At 35.8% G+C, this 26,580-nt stretch overlaps 2 protein-coding genes across 4 annotated transcripts; both read right to left on the reverse strand.

Moving 5' to 3' along the window:
- Positions 1-353: 353 nt before the first annotated feature.
- Positions 354-1,855, reverse strand: LOC120159532 (amino acid transporter AVT6E-like). Its single transcript, XM_039170110.1, has one exon. The coding sequence runs from the start codon at positions 1,839-1,841 to the stop codon at positions 354-356; it is 1,488 nt and encodes a 495-aa protein (XP_039026041.1). The 5' UTR covers positions 1,842-1,855.
- A 13,013-nt stretch (positions 1,856-14,868) lies between these two features.
- LOC120159602 (auxin response factor 1-like) lies at positions 14,869-21,390 on the reverse strand. 3 transcript variants are annotated; one of them, XM_039170179.1, is made up of 15 exons: positions 21,219-21,390; positions 20,699-20,793; positions 20,427-20,533; positions 19,444-19,539; positions 19,302-19,358; positions 18,913-19,065; positions 18,736-18,820; positions 17,860-17,950; positions 17,598-17,762; positions 16,854-16,973; positions 16,698-16,773; positions 16,428-16,596; positions 15,871-16,337; positions 15,531-15,721; positions 14,869-15,271 (listed from the first exon to the last, which is right to left on the reverse strand). In XM_039170179.1, exons 2-15 carry the CDS (start codon positions 20,742-20,744, stop codon positions 15,100-15,102), a joined length of 1,995 nt encoding a protein of 664 aa, XP_039026110.1. In that variant the 5' UTR covers positions 20,745-20,793; positions 21,219-21,390; the 3' UTR covers positions 14,869-15,099. The 3 variants fall into 3 exon arrangements, with proteins under 3 accessions (XP_039026110.1, XP_039026108.1, XP_039026109.1); XM_039170177.1 differs by having other exon boundaries at positions 15,871-16,358; XM_039170178.1 differs by having other exon boundaries at positions 15,100-15,271; positions 15,871-16,355; positions 21,219-21,389.
- Positions 21,391-26,580: the final 5,190 nt, after the last annotated feature.

Below are 26,580 nucleotides of genomic sequence, written 5' to 3' on the forward strand. Positions count from 1 at the left end.
ACCCTGGAGGTATTGTGTTCAAGCGGCAATGTAGGATGTGTATGCGTTGTCAACAGTTAAAAATTTTTTTGCACAAATACTACCTTATAGTCACTCTATACTTGTAAAAAATCAACAGCTATTAGTATAATTTACTCTAAAAACCCAATATAAAAAAATACAGATTACATACAACATATTATTAATATGAAATAAGACAAAAAGGCTATAGAATTTTCTACTGTACATTTTAAGAAATAACTACAAAAGAAAAGGAAAAAAACATAGGAATAAGTAAAACAGCAACGTGGGATTCTGTAGCATAAGGGCAGACACACTGAAGAATCAACTACGACAAAATTCAGACGATGGAATCAATCATCAGATTCATTTTCGATGCAATAAATGATATTTCCAACCGTCCCTGCAACGCTAACTATTACAGCCAATATCAGCATCGACCACGACAGACATTTTTGTCCCATGCTCAACCTCAAACTCAAACCCTTGTCTTCTTCCCCTAACCTCAACGCTATCAGAGCTGGGAACGTAAACCCTAACGAAACCGCCGTCGTTGCACCCGTATACTTGAAAGCCGTCCATATGTTTGGTATCACGGTGGACCCTAAATATATAAGCACCAGCAACACGGCTGTCAATGCCGATGACCTCCTTTTACTCTCCACCAGGGGAGCTGATCCGTTAAACACCAAGTTATCCACGGTTTCACGTAATGAGAAATGGATGACGGGGAAGACGAGGACTAGATGGAGGACGTAGCCGACTCGAACGATGTAGTTCAACGCCGTGCTGTATCGAATCCCGAGGTTCTTGTCGAAGTTCGTTAGGATATCGGATTCGGTTTGCTGGCCGAAGAGGAGGTACCCCGATGTGGCGGTCGAGGCGTAGACCATGATGCAAATGGTAGTTGTGATCCTTACCACTTTGTTCATCTTTTGTGGCGATCGGCCTTCGAGCTCGTTGTATACCGGTTGGACGTTGAAGTGACAAACGTAAGCGTTCGATATGACCGGGATCACCACTAGTAGGTCCATGATTGTTTTTCGAGACTCGAAATCGAGGCTCATGTTCGGGGACTTGCTCTTGCCTTCGATCACCCTTGTGAAGGCGGCACCGAGGCAAATTATGACGAAAACAACAGCTAAAGCGACCGATGCAGCTGAAGTGGTGCTCAATGAATCGATTCTGTTTAAGGAACAGAGTGGTGCAAGGAAAAACACCATGATGACCAAGACCAATATCTTCCTATGGTCCCAAAAACCATAGCCTAACCACTGATCCAAAACTCCGTGATGATGGTGATGAACTGAACCCGACATAACATCGCCGATGATGATCAAATACACGACCAACACACCTGCATTGTTGATGATTATACAAATCTCAGACAAAACTCGAGCCGTTCTTCCCATTGCAACCTCCACAACTTCCCCATAAGACTTGGCCTTACATAGCACAGCATACTTAACCAACATTTCGGCACTGATTTCGGACAAAATCCCGATGACAATCATTAAAGCAAGCCCCAAAACGATGCCGAGAACCTTCATGGTGGCAGGCAAAGCCATCATTCCAGCACCGATGATGGTGGTAGTTAAGTTGAAAACAGCACCAGGAATGCCGGATTCTTTATGGGGTTTACTTAAAAGAAGGGTGTAATCATCGATATCAGCATCGAAATCATCGTCGTCGGTGTCACGAGGGATCATGAGCTCGTTTTCCCAGTTTCCATCATCGGGAAACAACCATCTCTGTTGGGATGCAAAATCATCGGCTTCATTCAGTGTTTGTAATTCTACATGTGAGCCGTTGGGTACAGGTGAATAATTGCTATCCATCATAAAACAAACAGATTACAAAACAAAACAAAAAAAATGTGATTAGAGGAAAATGAATGTGAAACCCAAAGTTTAGGAATAAATGGATTGCAAATGTGTGTTTGTGTTTCATAGTTTCAATGGAGGAGAAGGAAAGGTGAAAGCTTTACCGTGTTTGCCGTTTACAACGCAAGCTCTGTTTTGGTTTCTTATTAGGGAACTGATTATGGGCACATGAGAAAATCTAATCATATACACATACACGTACATGACCTTAATTTAGTTTAGAGAGAGAAAGCTAAGCACATGCACATGAAGGCTTTTTAACGTAGTTTTGGACACTGGCCAAGTATTAACAATGGCCCAAAACATTCAAACCTGCAAGAGGTAAACCAGTCAAAAAAAATGAATGGTTGTGTTAAGAACCACTAGATCGTTCAAGTCTGCATATTAAACGATTTAGTTCCTTATACGAACGCACAAGATGACTGCGGGAATAAATGGGTCATAATGATTATAAACTATTCATCGGTTTAGATGAGATATGCAATCAGTGGTTGAACAACGATTACCGGTATCATCTGTTAGGTATGACTCATAAATAGACCTGTAAAGAGGACATAGGATGGAGTAGAGTAAGCGAACATCATCTATCCTTATAAAAAAATTCTCGTAGTGGGGTTATGATTATGTGGGTTGGGGTGCGGCCCCGCGATATGGTACAAGATTATTTTTGTAAATATGTAACAGGGTTTATTTATTATAAAAGGATATGTAACCTACACCTATGAGACATTGAATGAAAAACTAGCGTCGCCTAAGACACCGAGGACGTAAGCACATTGCTGAACCTCGTTAAAATTATTGTGTTCTTTCCGTTTTCTTTACCCGATTATTCAACAATATCTTTTGTCTCCATTAAGAGATAAGAGGAAGGATGAATGAAGAAGAAAGTTACAATCTAGAGTATTTTCTCCTTTATGTTGATAATGATAGAGAATTTTTATAGTGACCTATAATGTAAGTACCAATCATATGTTATTATGACTGTCTAAATGATCAGTCGACAATTGATTTAGTTCTAGTAGTAGTGTAAGTGAGTATGTTAGAGATCATGTCAAAAGAACATGACTTATTATTGAAAGATATTATGTATTTGAGATTTATCTTTCAGAGATGTTCTTCTGAAATCTCTCTCGATACTTGAGGTGAAAAGTAAACCAAATATTATCCTTAATCCTCCAAAGATCATGAATAAAATTAATATAAAAAATTAAATCAATCGCTTTAAAATTGAGAGAAACAAAATCATTCATTTTTTTTAAGGATTAATTTAATTTGAAAACTTAGAACTTAAAGAAGGTTCTTATAGTGGTAAATTAAAATGATGTGTTAAAAATAAAACTAAAAAGTACGTTTATATTAAAATTAAATTATTGTTATATTCAATAATGTATATTAAAATTATATTATCTCATAACACTATTTCAATTGGAAAATTATTAAAATAATATTATTTTTGAAGTGTAACCTTATTTTAAGCGTGATAAATATAAGACATTACTTTGCACATATATATATATATATAAAATAATCTCAATGACCAAAAATGTCTTATAATATACGAATTTAATCAACTTTTTTTGGATTTGCCAAAATGACCAACAAATTCGCAACGCGATCTCAAATTTGCAACGCGAACTCTATGTTTGCAACCTAGTTTCCAATTTCGCAACGCGAATTTGTAAATCGCAACACATAAGTCAAATTCGCAACGCGGAATTTCAAATTCGTAACAGGTTTTAGTTTCGCAACACAAATGTTTTGGGTATATAACAACGCAGCAGCAACAACTCATAACCTAAATCCCTAAATCACAACTCATTCCATCTCCATCTATCACTCTCTCCGGCGACATCCGTTCCTATATCCAACGACATCCTTCCCCATCTCTAATTTTTTTTTACATAATTTTATTTCTATATAATTTTTCAATGATTTCTCTCCCAAATTATCAACAATCAACTTAATAAAGGTATGTTTTTCTCTAAGTTAGTGATATATCTAGTTTATAGCTCATTGTTTTGCAAATTAATTTACAATTTGTAGAATGAAATCATCTAATGTTGATCATGTTTGGATAGATTTGTGTTTTGGAGGGTCATGGGAGAATGTTTATGGTGTTTTACAATATGTACATTTACCCATGAATCTTCAACTAAAACTGTCATTAAAAAAGTTAACTTATGAAACTCTAATGTTACGTGTTGCAAAGAAATTGAATTTAGAGCCTCTAAGTGGATTTAGGCTATCTTGTCAGAGAAAATGTAAAGTTTATTTGTTAACCGACAATAAAGATGTTGAACGATTCATTGCTTACATTAGTATTTCGCATGAAGATGATGTTACATTGTATGTTGTTGAACCTAGAAGTAGTGAAGTTGGGTCACTAGCGGGTAGTAATCAACTAAGTTCTTCAACCCAAAATTTAATGGTTCCACCACAATTTCATCACCAAACAAATTTTGTTTCACCATATTTCCAATACCAAACACAATATCAAACACAATCTCAAACCCACAACCTTTTCCTAATCCAAATCTCAATCAACTTTCAGCACCAAATTCCAGTTTTCGTATTGACCAGTTAGACGATTATGAGCCAACAGAAAAAATTGTGAGTACTAGTCAGTATTCAAAATTTGATTTTGGTCATACCCGGACTTTGATCTTGGGGAATACTCGGATTTTGATGATGTGATGGAAGAAGAAACAAACCCTTCATGTAATGATTTTGATATTGGTCAATACCCGAATTTTGATGATGAAACAACCGCTACCGAGGAAGATGTTGTTGATGATAATGAGGAGGAAGTTACGACTGTGAATGAACATGTTGAACATCCATTGTGTAATTCATATAACCATGAAGAAGAAAAAGAAGAATAAGAAGTCCCCGAAGAAAGGAAAAAGAAGAAAATGCCACGGGAGTATAACTGGAATATGCCAGAATTACTTCAGATACCAGAAGAAGAGTTGGTAAAGATAGCAGTTGATTGTTACACAAAAGTTATTCGTATCAAGAAAGATGATTGTTTTGATACAAAGGAAGACTTGAAGATAGCTTTGTATACGAAATGTGTGGAAGATGACTATCAACTAAAAGTTAACAAATCAAGCAAAGATCGTTTCAAAACAAGGTGTATGATTGACAAAAACTGTACGTGGCGTATGATTGCAAAGAGGATAAAAGATTGCGAAATGTTTCAAGTTAGGAATTTTATTGATAAACATACATGTTCAAGAACCTAAGTTTTTCCTCACCATAGACAGACAAACAAAAAGGTGTTGGGTGGTTTTCTGGCTGAGTTAATGTTTTGAATGGAAGGGTATATCAGAGACATGAAATTATGACTGACATGAATGCTCGGCTCAAGATTAGTATCTCATATTCTCAAGCTTGGAGAGCCAAATGTTATGCCTTGGAATTGTTGAGATGGTCGCCAGAAGCATCATTTGCCCAACTGTCGGCTTATTGTCACAATTTAAAGCTGAAAAATCATGGGTCGGTAACTCATATCAAAACAGATAGAGATGGACGCTTTGAGTTGTTGTTTATCGCCATTGGTGTTGCGGTTAGTAAATAATTATAATTTTGTTGACTCATTTTTGTTAGTTGCATGCATTTCACATTTAAATGATTATATTTCTTGTGTAATGATTTTGTAGATTCGTTCGTTTATTACTTGCATGCGCCCAGTTATTATAGTTGACAGAGAACATTTAAAATGTCGATACCTTGGAGTAAACTTATTAGCTGTAGCCATGGATGCTAACAATGGGATACTGCCAATAGCTTACGGGGTTGGCAAATCTGAAACCTCTGATTCATGGACATGGTTTATGGGGCATCTTAGGGATTGCATAGGTCTTATTAGTAATCTGACAATCATATCTGATAGGGCAAACTCAATTGAAAACGTTGTTAGAAGGTGTTTCCCATATGCTTTTTATGGACTTTGTGGTGTTCATTTGTACAGAAATCTAAAATCAAGGTCTACTGGTATAAAAAATCACAAATGGACATACTGGAATGCTGTAAAAGCTTATCAGGAAGTGGATTTTAATAAGCATATAAATTGTTTAAGACGTGTTTTACCTCAATGTGCTCAAACACTAGAAGATGTTGGGTTTGAAAGATGGTCAAGAGTACATCAACTTGGAGCAAGATATGGTTTCATGACGTCTAATAGTGCAGAATCAATCAACGCTCTAAGCCGTCATTCCCGGAAATTACCCATTACTATGTTAATGGAGTTTTTTCGAGTCTCTATTCAACAGTGGTACTACAAGAAAAGAAACCATGCAGGTATTATTTCTTTAAATTCGTAACTTATCATATATTTTACTAAGTATTATTTATTTAAATTTACAGGAACATTGGAACGTCGTGTTACACCATAGACTGAAAAAAAGATAACAAAACATGTTGTGAAGTCAACGTCATGGAGAGTTGAACCATGTTCAAACACTTTGTTTGAAGTATTGGATAATAACTTAAATGGTCTTGTCGATCTAAATCCAAAGACTTGTAGTTGTAAGAAATGGAAAATATATGGTTATCCGTGTGGTCATGTTATAAAAGTTTCTCTTCATCTAAACCAAGATGATTCAAGCGCATACGTTATGGATTGCTACACTACAGAAGTATTTCGACAAACTTATACCGAGATTGTCTACCCATGTCCACATTCTTCTGAGTGGGACATACCAGATGACTTACAAACAATTTTGCCACTAGTCATGGACAGCAGGCTACCTGGCCGACCAAAAAATCATGATCGTATACCTTCTAAGGGTGAAGAGAAGAGGATATCGACATGTAGTCGGTGCAAGGAAATTGGTCATACAAGGTTGACCTGTGGATCACCAGTTCCATCACAATCATATTTTCCTCTACCAAAAAATGGATCATCATCAAAATCCAAAGCTCATGTGGTGCCAAGCAAAAGGAAATCAAAATCGCAATCAAAATCAAAATCCCAATCACAACCGGCTTCACCTTTTGGGACTTATTAACTTAGGTGATTTTTAAATGCAAACATTGTATTTTTTAAATGCAAACATTGTATTATGCGTATTTTATGTATCAATGCATACATTTTAAGTTAGACATTCATTAGTAACTTGAGTTTGAACATTGCTATGATCTGTTCAGTTGTTATCATGTTGGGATTTTCTCTTGTGTTTGATTGCTTAGATAGTTGTTCTCTTGCTTCTTCAAGTGTCCTTAGCTTGTATTTATAGCTTGGAATGAGTTTATGTTGTATATAACTTGATGTTGTATGTTGCGATCAACGCAAAAGTCAAATTCGCAAATCGAAAATCGCGTTGCGATTTTAGCTTTCGCGTTGCGAATTTGACTTTTTCGTTGCAAATTTGACTATCGCAACGCTTATTTCGCATTGCGAATTTAACTTTCATGTTGTACATTATTTGAACATTTTTATGGGTACATTATTTAGAAAATAATGTTCCGGACTTCGTTAAAAATAACCATTTTTCATCGGATTAATTTCGTTTTTGTGGGCACATTATTTGAACATTGTTATGTATAAATTTGTTGTGTATGTATGTTTTGGTTTGATTATATTGTAAGTATATTTTCATTCAGATGAGATGGGTTGTGTATAACAAAACAATCTTCATGTGAGTACTTTATTCCAACCATGTGACAAGTGTGACAACCCCATCAACTCACAACTCATCTTTGAACTCAATCAATATTGTCTTTTAGCTTGATGGTTCATAAAGCATGTTACTTGAACAGTATGAATCAATTATGCAATTTCCATGTTCAATTTAACACTGCATTTCAAATTCATTTCATATGTAATTGGAGTTTGAATTTAAATTTCAACTTGAGTTTGAATTTTAATATAAATTTCGGCTCCACTATAAATATTAGCCCAAGCCAATATGCATGTTATCATTGATTATTCCTAATTTTCATTGTTTTTTTTCAACTTTAAACGCGAGGGAAATCCCGACCATCGTAATTTTTGGTCAACTTTAAAGCGTCAGAAATGTTTCGGGGGTATGATCTGGGTGGTATACGAGAAATGCAACAAATGGCAACTAAAAATCTCAATAATTGAGGGCTACAACTTGTAATAATAACAAAAATAATAAGTCTGAAATGCTTCCGAGTACCACCCAAATCATAAGTCTGAAATGCTTCCGATGCTCATCAAAATCCAAAGTTCATATGGTGCCAAGCAAAAGGAAATCAAAATCAAATCTCATATGGTGCCAAGCAAAAGGAAATCAAAATCTACAACTTGAGTTTGAACATTGCTATGATCAGTTCAGTTGTTATCATGTTGGGATTTTCTCTTGTGTTTGATTGTTTGGATAGTTGTTCTCTTGCTTCTTCAAGTGTCCTTAGCTTGTATTTATAGCTTGGAATGTGTTTGATGTTGTATATAACTTGATGTTGTATGTTGCGATCAACGCGAAAGTCAAATTCGCAAACCGAAAATCGCGTTGCGAATTTGGCTTTCGCGTTGCGAATTTGACTTTCGCGTTATGAATTTAACTTTCGCGTTGCGAATTTGTACCTTCAACAGGCAAAATATTAAACAAGAATTGCTCAAACTTTTACAAATCAATTAAACAAGCAAAAAATAATTCTTATTTACACATCAAATTAAACAAATCAACTTTTACAAATCAATTAATCAAAAAATAAATCTTATTTCCTCATCAATTAAACAAATCAACTTTCAATGTAAAATTCAATTAAACAAAGCAAAAAAGTGTACCCTAGACTGTTGTTTATGTACAAATACATCAATTTCACGCAGCTCACTTCAGGATTAACCTGCGAAACAAACATTTGCTCAACAAACTTTCTACACATCTAAAACCAACAAACACAAATTACTGAATTCTAGGTACTTAACCAAATATTTTCAAACCAATTAAAGAGTATATATGTTAACACTTGCTCAAACTTACCAATTGTTTATGCACACTTTCAGCACGCGGATGCAGGTAGGCAGCGTCTCGTTATATCGATGGCCATATAATGCCGAAACCACAAGCCTACTGCACCTCTATCTCTATCCGTGGGAGGTAGATACTGTTTACTTCTTGTCGTCAAACGTTCCAAGCACAAGCATACGAGAGGACCACAATCCCCTCTGCTCCCTACGTTTGTTGTGGCGCATTCTTATCTCTGATCATTGTAATTTTGAACTTCTTTGGCTTCTTGTTTCCAGAATTTGTCAAATAATCAATCGCATCCAAGTATTTAGCCAAATGATCGCTCCATCCCTTTGTAATAATATCTCTCAAATCAGACAATGGTATGTAATTCAACACGCTGTCATATACCATTGTCTTCAGGGATGGGAGCTGAAGCTCGACGAGAAGCCAATGACGACGTTCCAAAACAGGGATAAACACATGCAATCATAAATAATTGTGCACATCAAATAAAATTTATGAAAACCTTTAAAATATTCAAAAAATAAATACTAACCTTATCGACCTCCAACCACGCAGGATAAAGTTTAGCTTTTCCATTACCCAACGTATATGAAGTATCTCTCTGATCCTTCAAGTGAGCTGCGTGAAAAGACGTCGGCATAATAGTCAATCGAGTATTTCTTTTCCTTAATTTCCTTATTATTAGAAGACGTGACACTCATGCATCAATATGTTGTTTTATAAAAAATATATTAGTGAATTTATTAATAATTTAAAAAAAAATTGATCAAAATACAATATAAGAAGAATATAAGACTTACCACCCCTTCGAGATAGCCATTATCTTCAACCCCTAATAAAATACCCCACCAAGACCGTTCAAGAAACAAATGAATAGCATCGTCGATTTGGCATAGGTCAGAATAACACCCCTTGCTCCGCTCATGTAGATAAAAATCAATTGCGGTCTTAGCCCAAAGGGTATTATCTGTAATTATTTCTGGTAGTGTTTCCCTCTCCTACTGAGGAATGGTACTGGTCGGTAGCACATACAAAAGCCAACTCGCATCCATCATATCGGGCACGGGAGGGGATTTATCAATATGTCGACTTATGACGCCATGTGAATCAGGCTCTTGAACGGCAGGCAGGACCTCTTGAACGATGACAGGGGCCTCTTGAACGGTGGGAGGGGCTTCTGCGATGATGAGAGGGGCCTCTTGAACGATAGGAAGTGCCTCTTGAATGATGATAGGTGCATCGGGCTTATTCTTACGGAGTCTTGGCACTAGTGGGGTGAACGGAGATGTAATGGCACGTGCACGACGTCTGATACGTGAACCTCGTCGTGCAAGAAAAACCCGACGTAAAGCATCTACCTTATCGGGCCGCTGAAAATAAATTAATACATAAATCAGTAAATAAATAAATAATGCCGAAAAATGTTATTTACATTTTAGTATAGTATTAAACAAATTTACCTCATTGCGTAGAGTATGAACCTCATTCTGTAACAATGAAACAATCTCGCGTAGAGCGGCAATCTCATCATGTAAAATAGATACCTCACCGCGTAGCGCACCATTATCATCGCATAAAAAATCCACCTCACCACGTAAAGATCGAACCTCATCACGCCATGCACCATTATCTTCACGTAAAGTACCTACCTCATGACGCAAAGCACCGACCTCATCACGTAATTCCCCTAACTCATCTCGTGGAGGTGGAGAACAGGGAGATAAATGTCGTGGCCTCTTTTTCGGTCATCTATCATGAGGTGATGGTGGAGAGAGGCTCGATGATGTGATGGAATAGGTGATGGTGGAGGTAGAGAAGAGGCTCAATCAGGTGATGGCTCCGGGGTTCGAGCTGTAGAATCGGCCCGATCAGGTGATGGCTCTCGAAGTAGGGGTGCTCATCAACCGTCCCATCAAAAAACCGCTTACTAGCGCGCCACCAATCAGTGGCAAGCTCAGCCTCTGTGGGTGTCACCCTCTGTAATGGATAGTTGGCCTCCTAACAATATAAAAGCTCAAACAAAGTTAAACTTGTAATAGTAATAACTTGTTTATATATGGTATTATTTGTGTGTTAACTTACATCATTCATCGTCGTATATGGGAGTAACTCTTCCCAATCCAACATGCGAATCCTCTTCCAGGTAATAGCCCTAGGAATATCATTTGATCTTTTTATCGCATATGTCTGCATGCTGGGGAAAGCCTCAAATATCCAAATCTACAAACAATATATACATAAACATTAGTAATTGTTAAATAATTAATTATAATTTTGGAAACATTATAGAAATTCTTACCTTAAAGGCCCAAGTAAAGCCTGTCAAAGTGTATTTAGAACCATCGCCCCGTAAACTTTTTCGGTCCTTAAAGGCAGACGACAACTTCTTCCAGGTAGCTTTCCATAGATATGAACCCTACGGAAACAGGTTCCATGCATTTAGGTCCTCTACCAATAATATTAGGTCCTCAAAGATAGGTTGTCTACCCTCTTTGCCTAAAAAGTCGACATGCAAAAGTAATAAATGGCATACTCTGACAACATCAAGGTCATCCATCCGAATAAAACAATCTTTATCAAATAATCTCTTCAAGTCGTCGACGTGTAAACTCGGCTTCGACTTTGCCAGCTCAGGAAAACTAGAGATAACCATGAAGAGCGGGCGATATGACTAGTATACCGACCTACATCATCGTGTCCGAAGCTTAGACCAGTGATTAAGAAAACTCCTCCCGCCCAAAACAAGTATGTGCCGGAGGAAAATGAAACCAAAACTCCTCATCACCACGTTGTATCCCCTCGGGTAGATCGTTAGTCATGGTCTGAAGAAACAAATGTGTCAACATAGCATCTCCACCCGTATGTTGCACTTTCAGCTATGGCCCGAAGCAAGTATCCTCAAATAATTTTCTTTGTAGAGGTGTAAGCGTCGACGCAATTTTAGTGGCTAGGCTTAATTTATTCCTTAAGGTCAATGCAGCCGAAATTTTTTTTTTACAAAAATAATAAACATACAGTTAGATATACCAAAAACTCCTTATTATACACTATAAACAGACATGATATTAAACAGTGAAAACAAAGCCAAATATGTTTCAAACTAGCACGGTATTCAACCAAGTCAGTTCACAAAATGCATCAGATAATATTCCAGAAGTAAGCACTTATATAAACATTTAAAAGGACAACATATAAGTTTAGTGCAGGTTCAAGGACAACATAAAGAGTAGTAATTTATTCTTGAAACTTAAATTAGCAGCACTGTGAAGTTAGTATTTGTCTTTGTTTTTTGGTTGAAGTAATGCAATTCATTCAAGTTTCAATTTAAAGAATAAAAGAAGTTTCTGAAACTTAAATTTGCAACGCGAAAAAGAAAATCGCAACGCGAAAATGAAAATAGCAACGCGAAACTAAAATCGCGTTGCGATTTTGTTGTTGCGATTTAGGGTTTCTTCAACAAAAAGATAAAACAAAGACAAATACTAAGCAGTTTAGCAGTATTGGCAGCAACCGAATGAATTTACTAAGCAATCTCAGTGAAATGGTTAATCTATATATATTGAAATTACCAGTAAATTTATCATCAATATAAGAAAAATCTAATAATAATACAAAATTTTCAAAATAAAAATAAGAGATTAAAAAACTAACCCTCGGTGGTTGATTTTCCATTTCTGACCGTGAATGGTTGTGAGGGTTGCTCTGAGAGATGGAGATAGACGGATTTCGTCGGAGATGGGGACGGATTTTGTCGTAGAGAGTGAGAGATGGAGATGAGACTGAGTTGCGATTTAGGGTTTTAGGTTAGAGATGGAGATGAGACTGAGTTGTGATTTAGGGTTTTAGGTTAGAGATGATTTGCGATAATATTGTTTACATTTGTGTTGCGAAATTAATATTGTGTTTCGCGTAAAAACATTTGACTTTCGCGTTGCGAATTTGACTATCGTGTTACGAATTTGACTTCTGTGTTGCGATTTACAAATTCGCGTTGCGAATTTGACTTTTGTGTTGCGAATTTGACTATCGCGTTGCGAATTTGACTTTGTGTTGCGAATTTGACTATCGCGTTGCGAATTTAACTTATGTGTTGCGATTTACAAATTCGCGTTGCGATTTATAGATTCAAGTTGCGAAAATTGTAAAATCGCAACGCGAATTTGGAAAAGCGTAATGCGACATATTCGCGTTGCGAAATTGGAAACTGGGTTGCGAAATTGGAGTTCGCGTTGCGAATTTATTGGTCATTTTGGCAAATCCAAAAAAAGTTGGTTAAATTCGTATATTATAAGGCATTTTTTGTCACTGAAGTTATTTTCTCTAAAAAAAATTAAAAAATAATTAAAAGAATTACTTCGTATTCAAATACATGATCATGAGCTTCTAAATGTGAACTTTCTAAATCAATATTTACCATGCTCTATATTTGTATATAAAAAAAAGTAATTTTAATGTCACACCCCCATTTTTAAATTAAAAATTATAAAATTAATTAATTGATTTAAGGGACTATATTGAATATTTTTGAAAATTTATGGGTCAATTTCGAATGTTTAGTTAGTCCTGAACTTTCCTATTTTTGGGTTAGAGAAAATAAAAAAATTGGAAATTGTAACTAAGGGGTTTCGAACCCTTGACCCAATGCATGGACAAGGATTAATTTGTTTGTTATTATTTGAAGGTACTCGAGACTCTCCCAACCGATTGATAGCTCGACTCAGCTCCTCTCGATCAATTCGACTTCGTAAGCCAGTGATTACTCGTATGATCCGTAAACCCTAGGAATATTTGAATTAAAATATTATTTCGATAATAAATTTGTTGCATTATGAATTAGGTTCGAGAACTGCTGCAGAGCGTGGCAAGACAGGTGCTCGGTAAACTTGCTGACTGATCCCTTTTTGCCAAGTGTGTTTCCTATGTAATATATGAATTTTTATCTGTTTTGAAAAATATGATTTGTTATCTTGTTAGTTTACGAATATTTTAACTGCTCGATATTCTGATTTACTGATTTATTGAATTACCATTTATGAACGATGGTTGTTTGATATATGCTCTCTAGTTACCTATTTTCATTGAGAAATATGATTGTGCACGATTATGGATCATGGAATTTATTGATTTCTATATGAATTGTTTTATTGTGATACTGTTTGGGTAGGATACTAGAGTATAAAAGTTTAGCTTTGATCAAATTAGTAATTCGTTACGGACCTAAGGTTACCCTTGGGTATGCTCTGAGGCCCCAAGAACTTTCTTGGGTAGGCTCTCAGGCCTCAAGATGCTCCCTTAGGTTGACTCTTATACCCAATAGGTATAGAGTAAGTCTTTATGGATGTAGTTTGAGGATTGCATTACGATGTACGTAGGAGGGTAGTTATGAATTTTAAAATATAAACCTCACTGTTACCTTATGAAACCTTACTGAATTATTTTTCTAAATACTTTTCTACGACGTTTTCTTTGCACTATTGAAATACACTGAGCTCCCTCGCTCACTCTTCAAACTTTTTTTCCTTTCAGATACTTTTGGATAGGCACTCCGGACCTGACACTTGGAAGACCGACACATTTCATACAATATATTTTGTTGTAATGTTTTTATCTGTCGAACTGCCTTCATTTTCGGTGACATAAGCCTTTTTTTTAAAATACTTGTTTTACGACTAATACTACTTTTGCTATTGATGTTAGATTTTCTGAGATACTGATTATGACATATTTTATTTTACTCAATCACTTATGGTTTTATATTTAGTCGTTTAGATTTTATCGTTATTAACTATGTTTTTAAAGATGCTATTTATAATATAGATTTAAATTATCGAATAACGTTTTAAAAATTTTACTATAATACACTAGATCTGATCGTAACGCATAGATCGAGTCTAGGGGATTACATTTAATCTCTAAATTTAATAAATTTAATTAACTTATTCCCTAAATGTTTTTTTTTTCCACATACACATCCTCAAGAATAGAAATAGTTATCAAATTTAGAAACTAAATTCCAAACAAAGGAGCAAAGCTGTGTGTATATCTATATACAAAGGATATATATTATGTAAGAAAAATAAATCAACACAAGAAAAGAATAAAGCAAAAAAAATGACGTTTCTAGGCTATTTAAAATCCAAATCAATAATCAGTAGTGATATATCATCAAGGTAATGCATATATAACAAGATCTTGAGCACCATCTTCCTTCTCAAACTCTTCTATGGAACCACTATGTTCCTGCAGTGCAAAAAAGGGCCATGTTTACCTTAGCATCCGTGACCAACAATCGATGAACGGTCTTCGGGGTTGACAACAGTATCAACACTGGCGTTGCCTGCATTTCCATCATCGTTCACTGGAAGTTTTGCCTTGGGTGATAGCTTTCGGACTTCCTCTGATGTGTAAATAAAAATTTTCCTCACCATGCTGCAAAACTCACTGCGATTGGAGTAACAAAGGATCAAGGGGAATCGGTATCAGAACTCAGATTCGCACTGTATCATTAAAATCGCAGATAGATGTTTTGTAACTATCCAAGAATTTGTATTGTTAAAGATGAAAGAAAATAAGTTGGATTACTTCTAAACATGTATACATTTCTCTTTTCGGATAAGGATCCAGTTATGCATCAAGTTAATTAAGAATGTCCTGCAAACAAGAATATAGCAACATTGAGAGATAGGAAGATCGAACTTACTTCCACGGATCATCCCCAACCATCATCATGTCATCTTCGTCATCCGTGTAGACAACCTGCCAATTCTTCGCAGATCCACAGAGCTGACCTTTAATGTCAAACATATCCTCCAGCTTCCTTAGCAAATCCTCATAACAGTCAAATCTTGTCAAATCGACAGCCCTTCCGACAGCCATACCTTGCATATGAACCTGAAAAATGATATGCTTGTTTAACAAAATGCTACTAAGTGGCGGCATGCACACGAATGATCTTGTACAATGTAAAATAGAAAAATAAATGTACTGAAATATATGTTTCCTTCTCGAGCCTTAAAAAAAAAAAAGAGAGATTGAATGACCTTTGTGCAGCTTCGAATTTGCTTGCTTTGTGACTCCTGAGGAGATCTCAGGCACTTCTCAGGTTCACAACTTATAGAATGAAGATCAGACCGATTAGGATTTGTCGGATCAGACTGCTGGTCAGAGTTAGCAACTAGAGAATGAACTGTCTGGTCATCTCCCAAAGTCCCAGAAACTGTAGCAACAGTTGAAATTTCTTCCGTGTTCACGTTGTCAAGTAACTGAATACCAAAAAGCCTACAGCCATTCCCGGTTCCCTGCTTTCGTTCACTGGATTCTTTGTTCACAACTGGTGCAATAGATTCCGTAACATTCTCAACTCGGTTAGGCCAATACATTGAGCTGCTAGAAACTGCAGCCAGGGAGCTATTCCCACTAAAGCCAACAGAGTTAGGCTTGGCGGAAGAGGTTAATTTAGGTGATGGGTGTCCACGCTGTGCATCGCAGTATGAGAAAGGAGATTCACCTGGAGATTTCCATATACCTGCTGCATAAATTGGTAAATAAAATCTCAAGCAAGAGCTAAATAAGGGTATTGACAAGTAAACAATTGTACCCAGTGAGGAAAGATCTGAAGATGGTGAAGGTAGAACGGGTGGTCGAGTTCGCTTGTTCCTTTGTGCAGGTTGCGAGTTAGAAGAGTTACTAGTTGCAACAAGAGGCTCCAATTCCCATGGGGACACCCTATCAGGACGTACGATTGATGAAGATTCATCCCATTGAACCTGAAAATTGTCAACATTGTAAAATGCGTTCAGAAGTCGAATATCCCAAGTGTTTCTTGATGCAATGGAGAACAAAAAAGAAATTACAGAAGTGGGTTAACCTTGAGAGATCTCCACTCGGAATCAGCCCATGCAGATGATTTGTTATCCCCAACACCAACAATTGTGCCACTGAATCTGCACGTGTAAAATCTTTGCCCGTTAGCAAGTACTACCAATTTCCTACCCCTAGAAAAACAATTCAGTCAAATCAATACCTTCTTTCAGGTACCTCTTCACCCTCAAATCTCATTTTGAACCTCATACCAACTGATAACTTATGGCTTCGAGCTTCAAGATACTTGTTTACACTCACTATGAACTCGGACAAACTTGTTCTAGTAAATAGAATGGTTGTTAGAACAAATATCGTCTTTCAACAAATACATACAAAACACAATAACTCAAATATATCAGGGCAACAAAAAAATTCAAGAAGTCCATACACATGGAAGCTTAAAAAGGATCTTCAGTTTATCGGACCCCACTAAAAAAGCCACAAAATACGAAGAGAAAGGAAAAGACAGAATGTACATCCATAGAGAAAGTGCATGCATATAATACCCTAAACCCTATCACCTTCTTAAAGTATCACATCCGAGTAAATATATCCAAATCTAATGCAGCTAACCCGTAAGAAGTATATTTAATACATGCTGAACGAAGAATAAATAAAAACAATAGAAGAGATCAAGATGCTTACAAGTTCAATCCACAAAGAATCAAAATTGAGGTCAAACAAGAATTATAACAAATAAAAAGTACTAACATTAATAAACTCAAAATCTGCAACATACAGTTTCTTATTTTTAATTAAATAGTAAATGAAATGATCTGACTATAATAAATATCATAAAAGATTAATAATAACAAAAAAATGGCCAAGAATATTGAAAAAATGACAAATTATGACATAGGGTTACAATTGGTTGGCTCTGCAGGATGAGAGAAAAAATACAGACCTGGGCTTGTAGAAGACAGAAAACATACTCCGGGTAGAAAGCGCATGAGATGCAGTGGCAAGCACTCCGAGATGCATGCTGTGACTAGATATAACAGAAGATGGCATATTTGACTGTTGTCTCATAAGCCTCCTCACTCCAACACGCAGCTCCCCATTAGCGCCCCTGGAGAGAAGAAAATATGAATACATAGGTAATAGGGTGGTGAAATGAACAAAAGTAACAAGAGAACGGATAACTGATTTGTGAAGAAAGATCTTGCCTCATGAATATAAAAGCATCACCAGCTACCAACTTTTTGGAACTAACAAAGACACTCCACCCAGTAGTGAGTAAGTGGCGCCTAGGTTGCCCTGCAATTAGTATTTAACATTTTAATGGTGAAAATGAGATTCAAGAAACGCTATTAAGTTCAAATCACTAGAAGCACACTACAATAGATAGAGAAGTAACATATGTCTCAAAAGATAAAACTATAATACAATCACAATACCACACTATTTTTTTTTTCAATTTTAAACGGAACACCTTCAAACTACAGATTGCAAAACTGGATAAAGAAAAACACAAGATGTGGCTCCGAATGATGCTAACAGATTAAGGAAAAAAACTAGATCACAGAAAGCATGATCATTCAATTTTCACGTGTCCATAGTTAACATGAAGTAATCAACCCAAAACAATTTTTCATTTATCTTCTTGAGCTTTTAATTTAGGAAATCAATTCTTCTAGTTTCTACAAGTAACAATTTCACAAGACCTGAGAGATACCAATTCATTAAAAAAATCCAATATTAATTTGGTCATTTGAAGGTGATAAGTGACCAACCTCATAAAACTTCAATAGCAACCAACAAATGTCAGAAGGTTCTTCTCTAATTCTAACCATGGCCTACATAATTTTCAAGCTTCTTGATTCAAGGTCATAAGATGCCTTATTTGTCCTTAATTCTACATTCATAAACGTTCAGCAAAATTAAAAAAGTAACAGTACATTAGACTGTAAAAAAGGGTCCCAAGTAACCAGATAGCACAAGCACAAAACATTGACCGAGCTTGCGGCTTAGGTGCTTGAAAATTTCCATATTCACTAGGGAAACCTATAAAAATATCAGCCAAAAAGGTAACGATATATAACCTCGAAAGATATGCCGAAAATGCCACTCATTTCCATGCAGATCAGTTGCAATCAGTTCCTGCAATGGCGGCTGCTGTGTCATGTCCTGGGAAAAGAACCACAGAGAAATTTCAGAAAAATTCTAACTTATGGAGTATCTTAAAACAAAGGAAATGCAATCAATGTGTTTAAGCTGACCAGTGGGGGAAGACAATCATCTGCATGCCGGCGCAAAACTGAGAATCCACCATGGGTGCTTGTGTCAGAAGCTGTGAGAGTTTTGCAAAATGAATGGACTATGCATCTTTCAGGTTCTGGAAGCGGGTCATCTGGGCTCATAACCTCACTTTGCTGGACAATATTGGAGAAAACACATAAGTGAGGGCAGTGAAAATATTATATATATATATATATATATATATATATATATATATATATATATATATATATATATATATATATATATATATACAACTCATTCAAAGTAATTCCAACAAGATATCCTAGAAACTAAACCTGTTCAACATAAACTACAAGTCATGAAGGAATTAGACAGGAAAAGAGACAAAAAGAGGGAGAGAGCTAACATCTACTTCAGGTACAAGAGTTACTTGGGCATAAACTTCATCTGTATCAGGTTCAGCCTGCAGCTCAAGGTAAAAGTCAGTGCAAGGAATTGAATCAGTAAAACTCAGAAGAACGTAAAACCAAGAAGTATTAATTACGTACCTTACGTTGAACAGAAGCCACTTTGCAAAGTATTTTAGATGGCAGATCGAATGAAGGCATTTGGTGTTCTGACCCCTGATGCATTGATGCCTCAAGCTGAACATAAAGAATAAAAAAGATACTTGGGATTAATAGAAGGAACATTGTGTCAAGTTATAAAACCTACACCTAACACTACTAATCATAAAGGAAAAAAGTCTTCAATAGATCACCAGAGTTTTATTAGAAAAACTAAATAACAAATGTATTCTAAATAATCTTCGAAGTATTTAACACACACCACCTTGACAGCAAACATTCTGACACGCAAATGTATACAAATATTCTTGTAAATACATACATAACATAAATATATTCTTACAGACTCTAGACACGAAGGAAATTATATATTTCTATAAATATTTTGTAATTCATTGTATCATATGAATTGAGACCAATCCTCAAATATATCTGACAACACAAGTTAATAAGGTTTCAAGACACAGCATATGACATTAAAATTTTTGTTTGCCCAAGTTATTATCAGTGATTCACCAAAATGAGAGAATCATACCGAATTTTTCTTTTAAAGCATGACCCAATATTAATACCAGATGATTTCTTCTTCATAAAATAACCAAGAAGGCAAGAACCAAGTGCTTGCAAGCACCATATGATAACCGTATTAACTTATATAGAATCATTATTGTTCAAAATAAGAACACTATGGTAAAGGTTCATAAACCAATTCAACCAACATTTTAAGAAGCACAATCCAAATCGGACTATCTTCTTGATTGGATTGTGCTTGCAGGCACCGTATTAACTATTAACTAATATAGAATCATTATCATTCAAAATAAGAACACTGTGGAAAAGGTTCACAAACCAACTCAACCAACATTTTAAGAAACACAATCCAAATCAGACCATCTTCTTAAATTACCAAATATAGTCCATATAAAAAAGTTATCAGATTCAAGTTTATTGTACAGTAGACATACTTGTTCCATGTGACCTTGTGGGAAGTAATAAACACGCTCCCCCACACGAGGAAGCGTGACAAGAGGTCCAGCACAGGCATGCCATAGTTCACGATACAAAGGGTCATCTGCGATCACATAAAACGGAAGACAGAGAAGACAATGATAATAAATAATAAGTCACCATAATATTTTGTGATACCAAGAAACAAACCAGTACATTTTTGAAACAAGAGTTCAGCTTGCATATTAAAACATGGGAAAAGATGTATACCATATAAAAACTCACAAACCTGGTTGTTGTTCAGCAGATGGAATATTGGGTGCCGCAAAAGCCATAGAAGCACCCCAAAAGAGATCAGCAGAAATCAATCAATCAATGGGAACCCTACAGCAGTGGATTTATATAAGTATTCAAGTAAATATAAATTTCCCCATTGCAACAAATAGCACAGCTATTAATTATATTGAATTTACCATTACAATTACTTCATGAAAATGAGATTAACATCCAACGATTGTGCAATTACAGAAATCACAATCTTCCAACATACATATTGTATATGTCATACAGACAGAATTGAAAGAAAACATATTTACGGAGAACATAAATTAAAATGAATTGAGATCTGATAAAAAGGTCTGTTTTCTCCAATAAAAAACAAAAAGAAGAGCAGTGAATCAAACTAATTGGTGACCAGTAAGCAGAATTATCAGTCAACAAGTGCAACAAAAGAATAGCATTTCTTCCTTTATTTTCTTCCATTTGCGAGCAATCAAAGTACCAATTTAAAAGGGGGGAAAAGAAGTTACCTTCGAGTGCTTGCTCCCTGTTCAATCTGAAGGACCCAAAGAAATAGAAATTAGGCTTGTAAAGAAGAAAAACAAAGCAGATCCAAAAATATACCAAGTAAAGAACAGAAAGGAGAAAGAAGTGAAGCGAACGGTGGCAATGAGTTTTGTTGGTGTCAATGTTCGGTCGAAGCCGACAACAGCCCTTTTGGATATGGCTGCCTCTTTTTCTTACACACAAAAACTCTCTCTCTAGGTTTTTTTATTTTTATTTTATCTCACTCTTGTGTCCATTTCATACCTTCGAAAAATAATTTTCATAAGATTAATAAATATATTTTTTTTGTAAAATTAGTTTTTGATATCAATTCTTTATGTTTATATGATTTTATATAAATTATTTTTTCTTATTTATTATTTTTTATAAAAATAATCATTATGAATTTATTGAATGTCTTAACGATTAGAAAGAATGAAAATCTCCCTAAAGAATTCGAAATTAAAAGTGTTCAATCGGTTAATTTGTTAGATTTTAAATTAATCGAATCTTTTACAAGTATTTTAGTTAAATAATTTGGGTGTAGTTTATATATTTTTTTTCATTTTGGACTAAAAGTTGGGTGTAGTTTAGTATGATTAAAAAAATAATTGGATCTTGAATCTTAATTATTAACAAATTTAATTTTAAAATATATATTGTAACCCCCCAGATCGATGCGGGTAACCCGATCCTATCCGGGAAGTCACATTAGGGCCACCGGAGCGACCCACTGTAAAAATAGCGGAAAATTTAAAACTTTTTATCATAACATGTAAACTTATAAAATCATTTGTCAGTGTGCAGAAATAAAACAGATTTTCAGACTCGTATGTAAATCAAAATACAATTACATGCCCCCTAATCACGTGTACCATACTCTGCAACAACGCCGGACGAACTCCCTTACTGAAGTCGATAGATGCACTGGTACAATTCTTTTAACCTGAAATGTTGAGTAATAGAGTGAGCTTCGAAAAGCTCAGTAATACAGAACTACCAGATCATGCTGAAGAACGTGCATATATAGATAAACATACATATCCTTATTATTTCCGAACATTTACAGATTTTTATGCTGAACAGAGATCCTACTGATATTTCATATGGTAACGGACAATGAGCTTTCAGTTCAGAGAAATATTTCGGATGACTAAGTTCAGGAGATCAGAATAGGTTTTCTAGTGTGTTCCCAAAAACCATGTAACTTTTCAGATCTTTTTAAAACATATATATATATACCCCCATCCCATCACAACATAATGTGTAGGTTCCCCAGAACCATACACCCAACCCAACACAACATATAAGGCCCTGAGCACAAAGCCGAGGTACCTGCGGAAATTCTTCCTTCAACAATACCCCCAATTAAAACATTTTTCCGTCTTTAAACGAAGATATCAGAAATCAAAACAGAATTCAGAACAGATATCAGAACAGAATCCAGATCAGAAATCAGAACAGAATTCAGGTCATTTATCAGAACAGAATTCAAGTCGGAAATCAGATAAATATTTATATGATTAGGGAACACACCAGAGTTTACAGATATTATTCAGAGATGCTAAATAATCTTAGCAGGCAGAGAAACACGGATTTCAGTATACCGATAGAATGTCGGAATTTAGAATCACTATTGGAAAAGTTCAATAACTGACGGAATCATCAGTTATTCAAAATGTGAATTATCAGGATCATATCTTATTCGGACAGTTTTCAGAAGTTGTACGTAATCAGAAGGGTATTCAGAATCCTTTACATCTATGTCAATTGATCGGATAATCGAACAATCTTGAGAACGAAGATTCAGAATCTTAATAATCTATGTCGACTGGCCAATTCATTTTCCTTTCAGGGTATTTTCTCGTTAATACCACAAATTCTTGTCCATAGATCATCTTCAGAATCATCGCTGAATAGATCTTCCAATGGTCTTTATTTCGTTTCCAAGCTTCCACAATATCATGACATACTGACATGCTTGATTTGTAGTTCATAACCCATTGTAATTGTACACTACGTAAACTCATCAGAGTTTCCACACTTATCCAACTCACTTATTCAATCCGCAGTCCTTGTGGTTACTTAATTTATTTAGCATTCAAGTTCATTCCAGAAACTTCGGGATTTTATAGAGTAATTCAAGTGTTCCTAATTTTAGACACATGCTGCACTTCCGTTCCATTCAATTTGGTCTTCGTGGTTGATTTGTCGAACAAACGTCTAATTCTTAGTATTGAATGCGATCCAGAGTTGAACTAAGTTGAATACTTCCAAAATTTATCATCGAGTCAAACTTAAGAAGACGAACACGCATTCCAGTAATATTTATGTCATTCAGGTATTGACATAGCTTTAGGGTTAATCTACTCGCTTAAATTGTGTTTCATTACTTTTAAAGATAGGCCAATACCTATGCTTATTTGGATTCCTTAATTAATCCAAGGCATTTACTTGGTATAGGTCATGAGAGTATTTGGTAATTTGGTGTTCAGTTTTACTCCATTCATTTCAGAGCTTGAGGATATCCAATCATTCTTGAGCTTGGTGATATTCTTGGGTCATTTCCATTACATGGGTATTTTGGTCATTTTACAGATCCACGGTATTTCAATCTTTTTCCTCTATCCGGTCTTATTATTTAATTCCAATTTATATCTTTTTCCTCCATCCGATCTTATTATTTAATTCAATCTCATCATTTGTTTCAGTCCTTTCGAATAATTCTGACAGCAGAATACCCCCGATAAATTTTTCTTCAGGTATTTACTCATTTCTCGGATATTTTCGGGTCAAGTGCCTTCTCAGATTTTACAAACGAAAAATCAGGAATTTTCCTGAACTAAGTCAGGATCTTAACAATCAAATCCGTACTTAATCGAGTTAAGTACGAATCCTCAAAGTATTTTCTCATTCAGCGTTAACTCAGACTATTCTACCTCTTAAGGGCATTTCCATAATTTCTTAACCAATATTTTTTTCGATATTAGCTCTTAACGAAAATAATATAATTTAGAGATCCTATGATTAATTGCTTTCTTAAACACTCTCTGATCTTGAAACGGTTCTCTTAACAGACTTCTAGTATCCTTCACAAACTCTTCTAACACTCTCTGATCTTGAAACGGTTCTCTTAACAAACTTCTAGTATCCTTCACAAACTCTCCTAGGATTAAAACCGGTTATCCATAATTTCCAAATAAAACTAACATTTCTTATGCACATCAATATTTTATCAGATCAATATGTCTGTAAAATCCTCTTACCTAACTTCCATATTCAAATCTTGTCTTTTTATAACGTAAGGGTATTTTCGTAATTTTTACCCTACCGGAGTATTCTCATAATTTCTCATCCAAGTACTTTTAGCATTTAACCTTTGATGAAATAAATTATAAGTTGCAGATACAGGGCTGATTTCTTTATCACCAATCACAAACTTGTAATTTAATCTAACAATTTCTCAATCTCTTATATTAATCATTCGATCCGTAATCAGTTACAGAATTTCTACCACATTCATATCGAGTGTATAATTTATTTAACTCCACCAAAGTGACCAACATTATCTTATTCATGCATTTACCAATATCAACATGTTCCATAAAGCATAAAGAGGTAGTAAAGTATTACCTCGATTTCCGTGCAATACTGATCGACCATAAAAATTCCATTCGAACGCCTTTGATCTTCAATTCAACTTCCAATAATTCCTCAGATACATATCAACATAAATTATATCAGAAACGGAGCTTAATTGCGATAAACGAATCGAATCGGATGATAAATCAGTGAAATACGGCTTACCGGGTTCGAATTTGGAGAAACGGACTTCGGATTCGGATTCAAGACGTCGAAAGCATAAAATATGACTTTTCGGAAATTTGGAATTTTCGGTCAAAATCAAAGTCAACGGGTTTGACCGGTAATTTCGAGGCCTTCGGGTTCGAATTTTGAAAAACGGACAGCGGAATCGGATTTGGAACGTCGAAAAATATCAGGATAGGTATACTCGGTCGAAGTCAAAGGTCGTTTAATGCCCGATCAAAGCCGGTCAAAGTTTTGGTCAACAGTGGTCAATTCCGGTCAACGGTCAACGGGTCAACGGTCAACGGGTCGGGTCAACGGGTCGGGTCAACGGGTCGGGTTGGGTCAACGGGTCGGGTCAACGGGTCAGGTCGGGTTGTGACCGGTCAAACCGGTCAAAACAGTTCCAAAACCGGTCAAACCGGTCACTTTTCCCTTCCCCACGCGCAGTGGCGGCGCGTGGGGGCGCGTGAACAGTGATAAATCCCGGAAAAATTCTAAAAATTATTTTGAGCGATTTCGAGATACTTACAAAGCTCGGTTCACAATTTTGAACGGCGGAGAGCTCGATTTCAACTAATCGGGAAGTTTGACCGGTTCACCTCCCAACGCGCCGCCGCCGCCGGAGAAAAAAGAGAACACCGGTGGACTCGGAACGGCACAAGGAACACGATGGTGCGGGAGGTGTCGTAAACGGATGACGCGATCGTCGTGAATCGATGAAAAACCAACTAAAACCGAGTTATTACCGACGATACTTCCGACTGAAATTCACGACGAACGGCGATGATTCACGACGAAAGGTTTGAGGGGTTTTGTTCCTCGGTTGACAACGAACACGATGGTGGTTTCGGCTCGTCGTTTGGAGGTCGGACGACGAGTAGATCGGAGTTGGAAGTTGGGTTGTTGGAGAGGGAAAACTGGAAAATATGCATCTGCGCACGGGAGAAGAGATTTATAATTCAACATATATAAACAATGGGTAAACCAAGAGTTTAGCCACTGAACTTTATGCACTTCATAAAACGGTCTGCCAACTTTGAAATCTTATAATTTAATACCCGATTCCTTCCAAAAATACCAATTAAATTCATAACTTTATAATTTCTTAAATTTAGCCCCTAAATTGGGGTGTTACAATTCTTCCCTCCTTAAAAGAATTTCGTCCTCGAAATTCACTCATGTCACATAATTGCAGAAATAAACTTCCCTCAGTTCTTTCATATCTTTTATGTAACTCTTATAGAAATACAGATCCTCCACTAATCCTTAACCAGTTGAGTATACATTCCTATTAGAACTCTCCCTCATTTCTATAAATTAATCTGAACGAAAATTTCCTTGAGAAATCATTTCAGCCTTGTTTACGTGAATAGGCTCACATAGCAACAACATATCCCAAATTCATTTCCGGAGTCGAGTCAGAATTTCTCAGATGAATAATTCACACACGGCTCGTGAGGTACTTTACAGCGATTAAACAGATGTTACTGGAATTCCTTTTTGTACAAATATAACCTTAACAGATAGAAACTTCGG

Source organism: Hibiscus syriacus, unplaced genomic scaffold (assembly GCF_006381635.1).
Source record: "Hibiscus syriacus cultivar Baekdansim isolate YM2019G1 unplaced genomic scaffold, ASM638163v2 tig00111366_pilon, whole genome shotgun sequence".
Classification (NCBI taxonomy): Eukaryota; Viridiplantae; Streptophyta; class Magnoliopsida; order Malvales; family Malvaceae; genus Hibiscus; species Hibiscus syriacus.

Excerpts from the sequence above, each read along its gene's own strand:
- LOC120159602 (XM_039170177.1), bottom strand. The coding sequence starts at position 20,744 with ATGGCTTTTGCGGCACCCAATATTCCATCTGCTGAACAACAACCAG. Across the intron at positions 19,066-19,301 it reads CTCTTGTACCTGAAGTAGAT|CAAAGTGAGGTTATGAGCCC; the intron begins GTTAGCTCTCTC and ends AATATTGTCCAG. Across the intron at positions 16,359-16,427 it reads TTCAGATCTTTCCTCACTGG|CAGGTATATGGAAATCTCCA; the intron begins GTACAATTGTTT and ends CAATTTATGCAG.
- LOC120159532 (XM_039170110.1), bottom strand. The coding sequence starts at position 1,841 with ATGATGGATAGCAATTATTCACCTGTACCCAACGGCTCACATGTAGAA.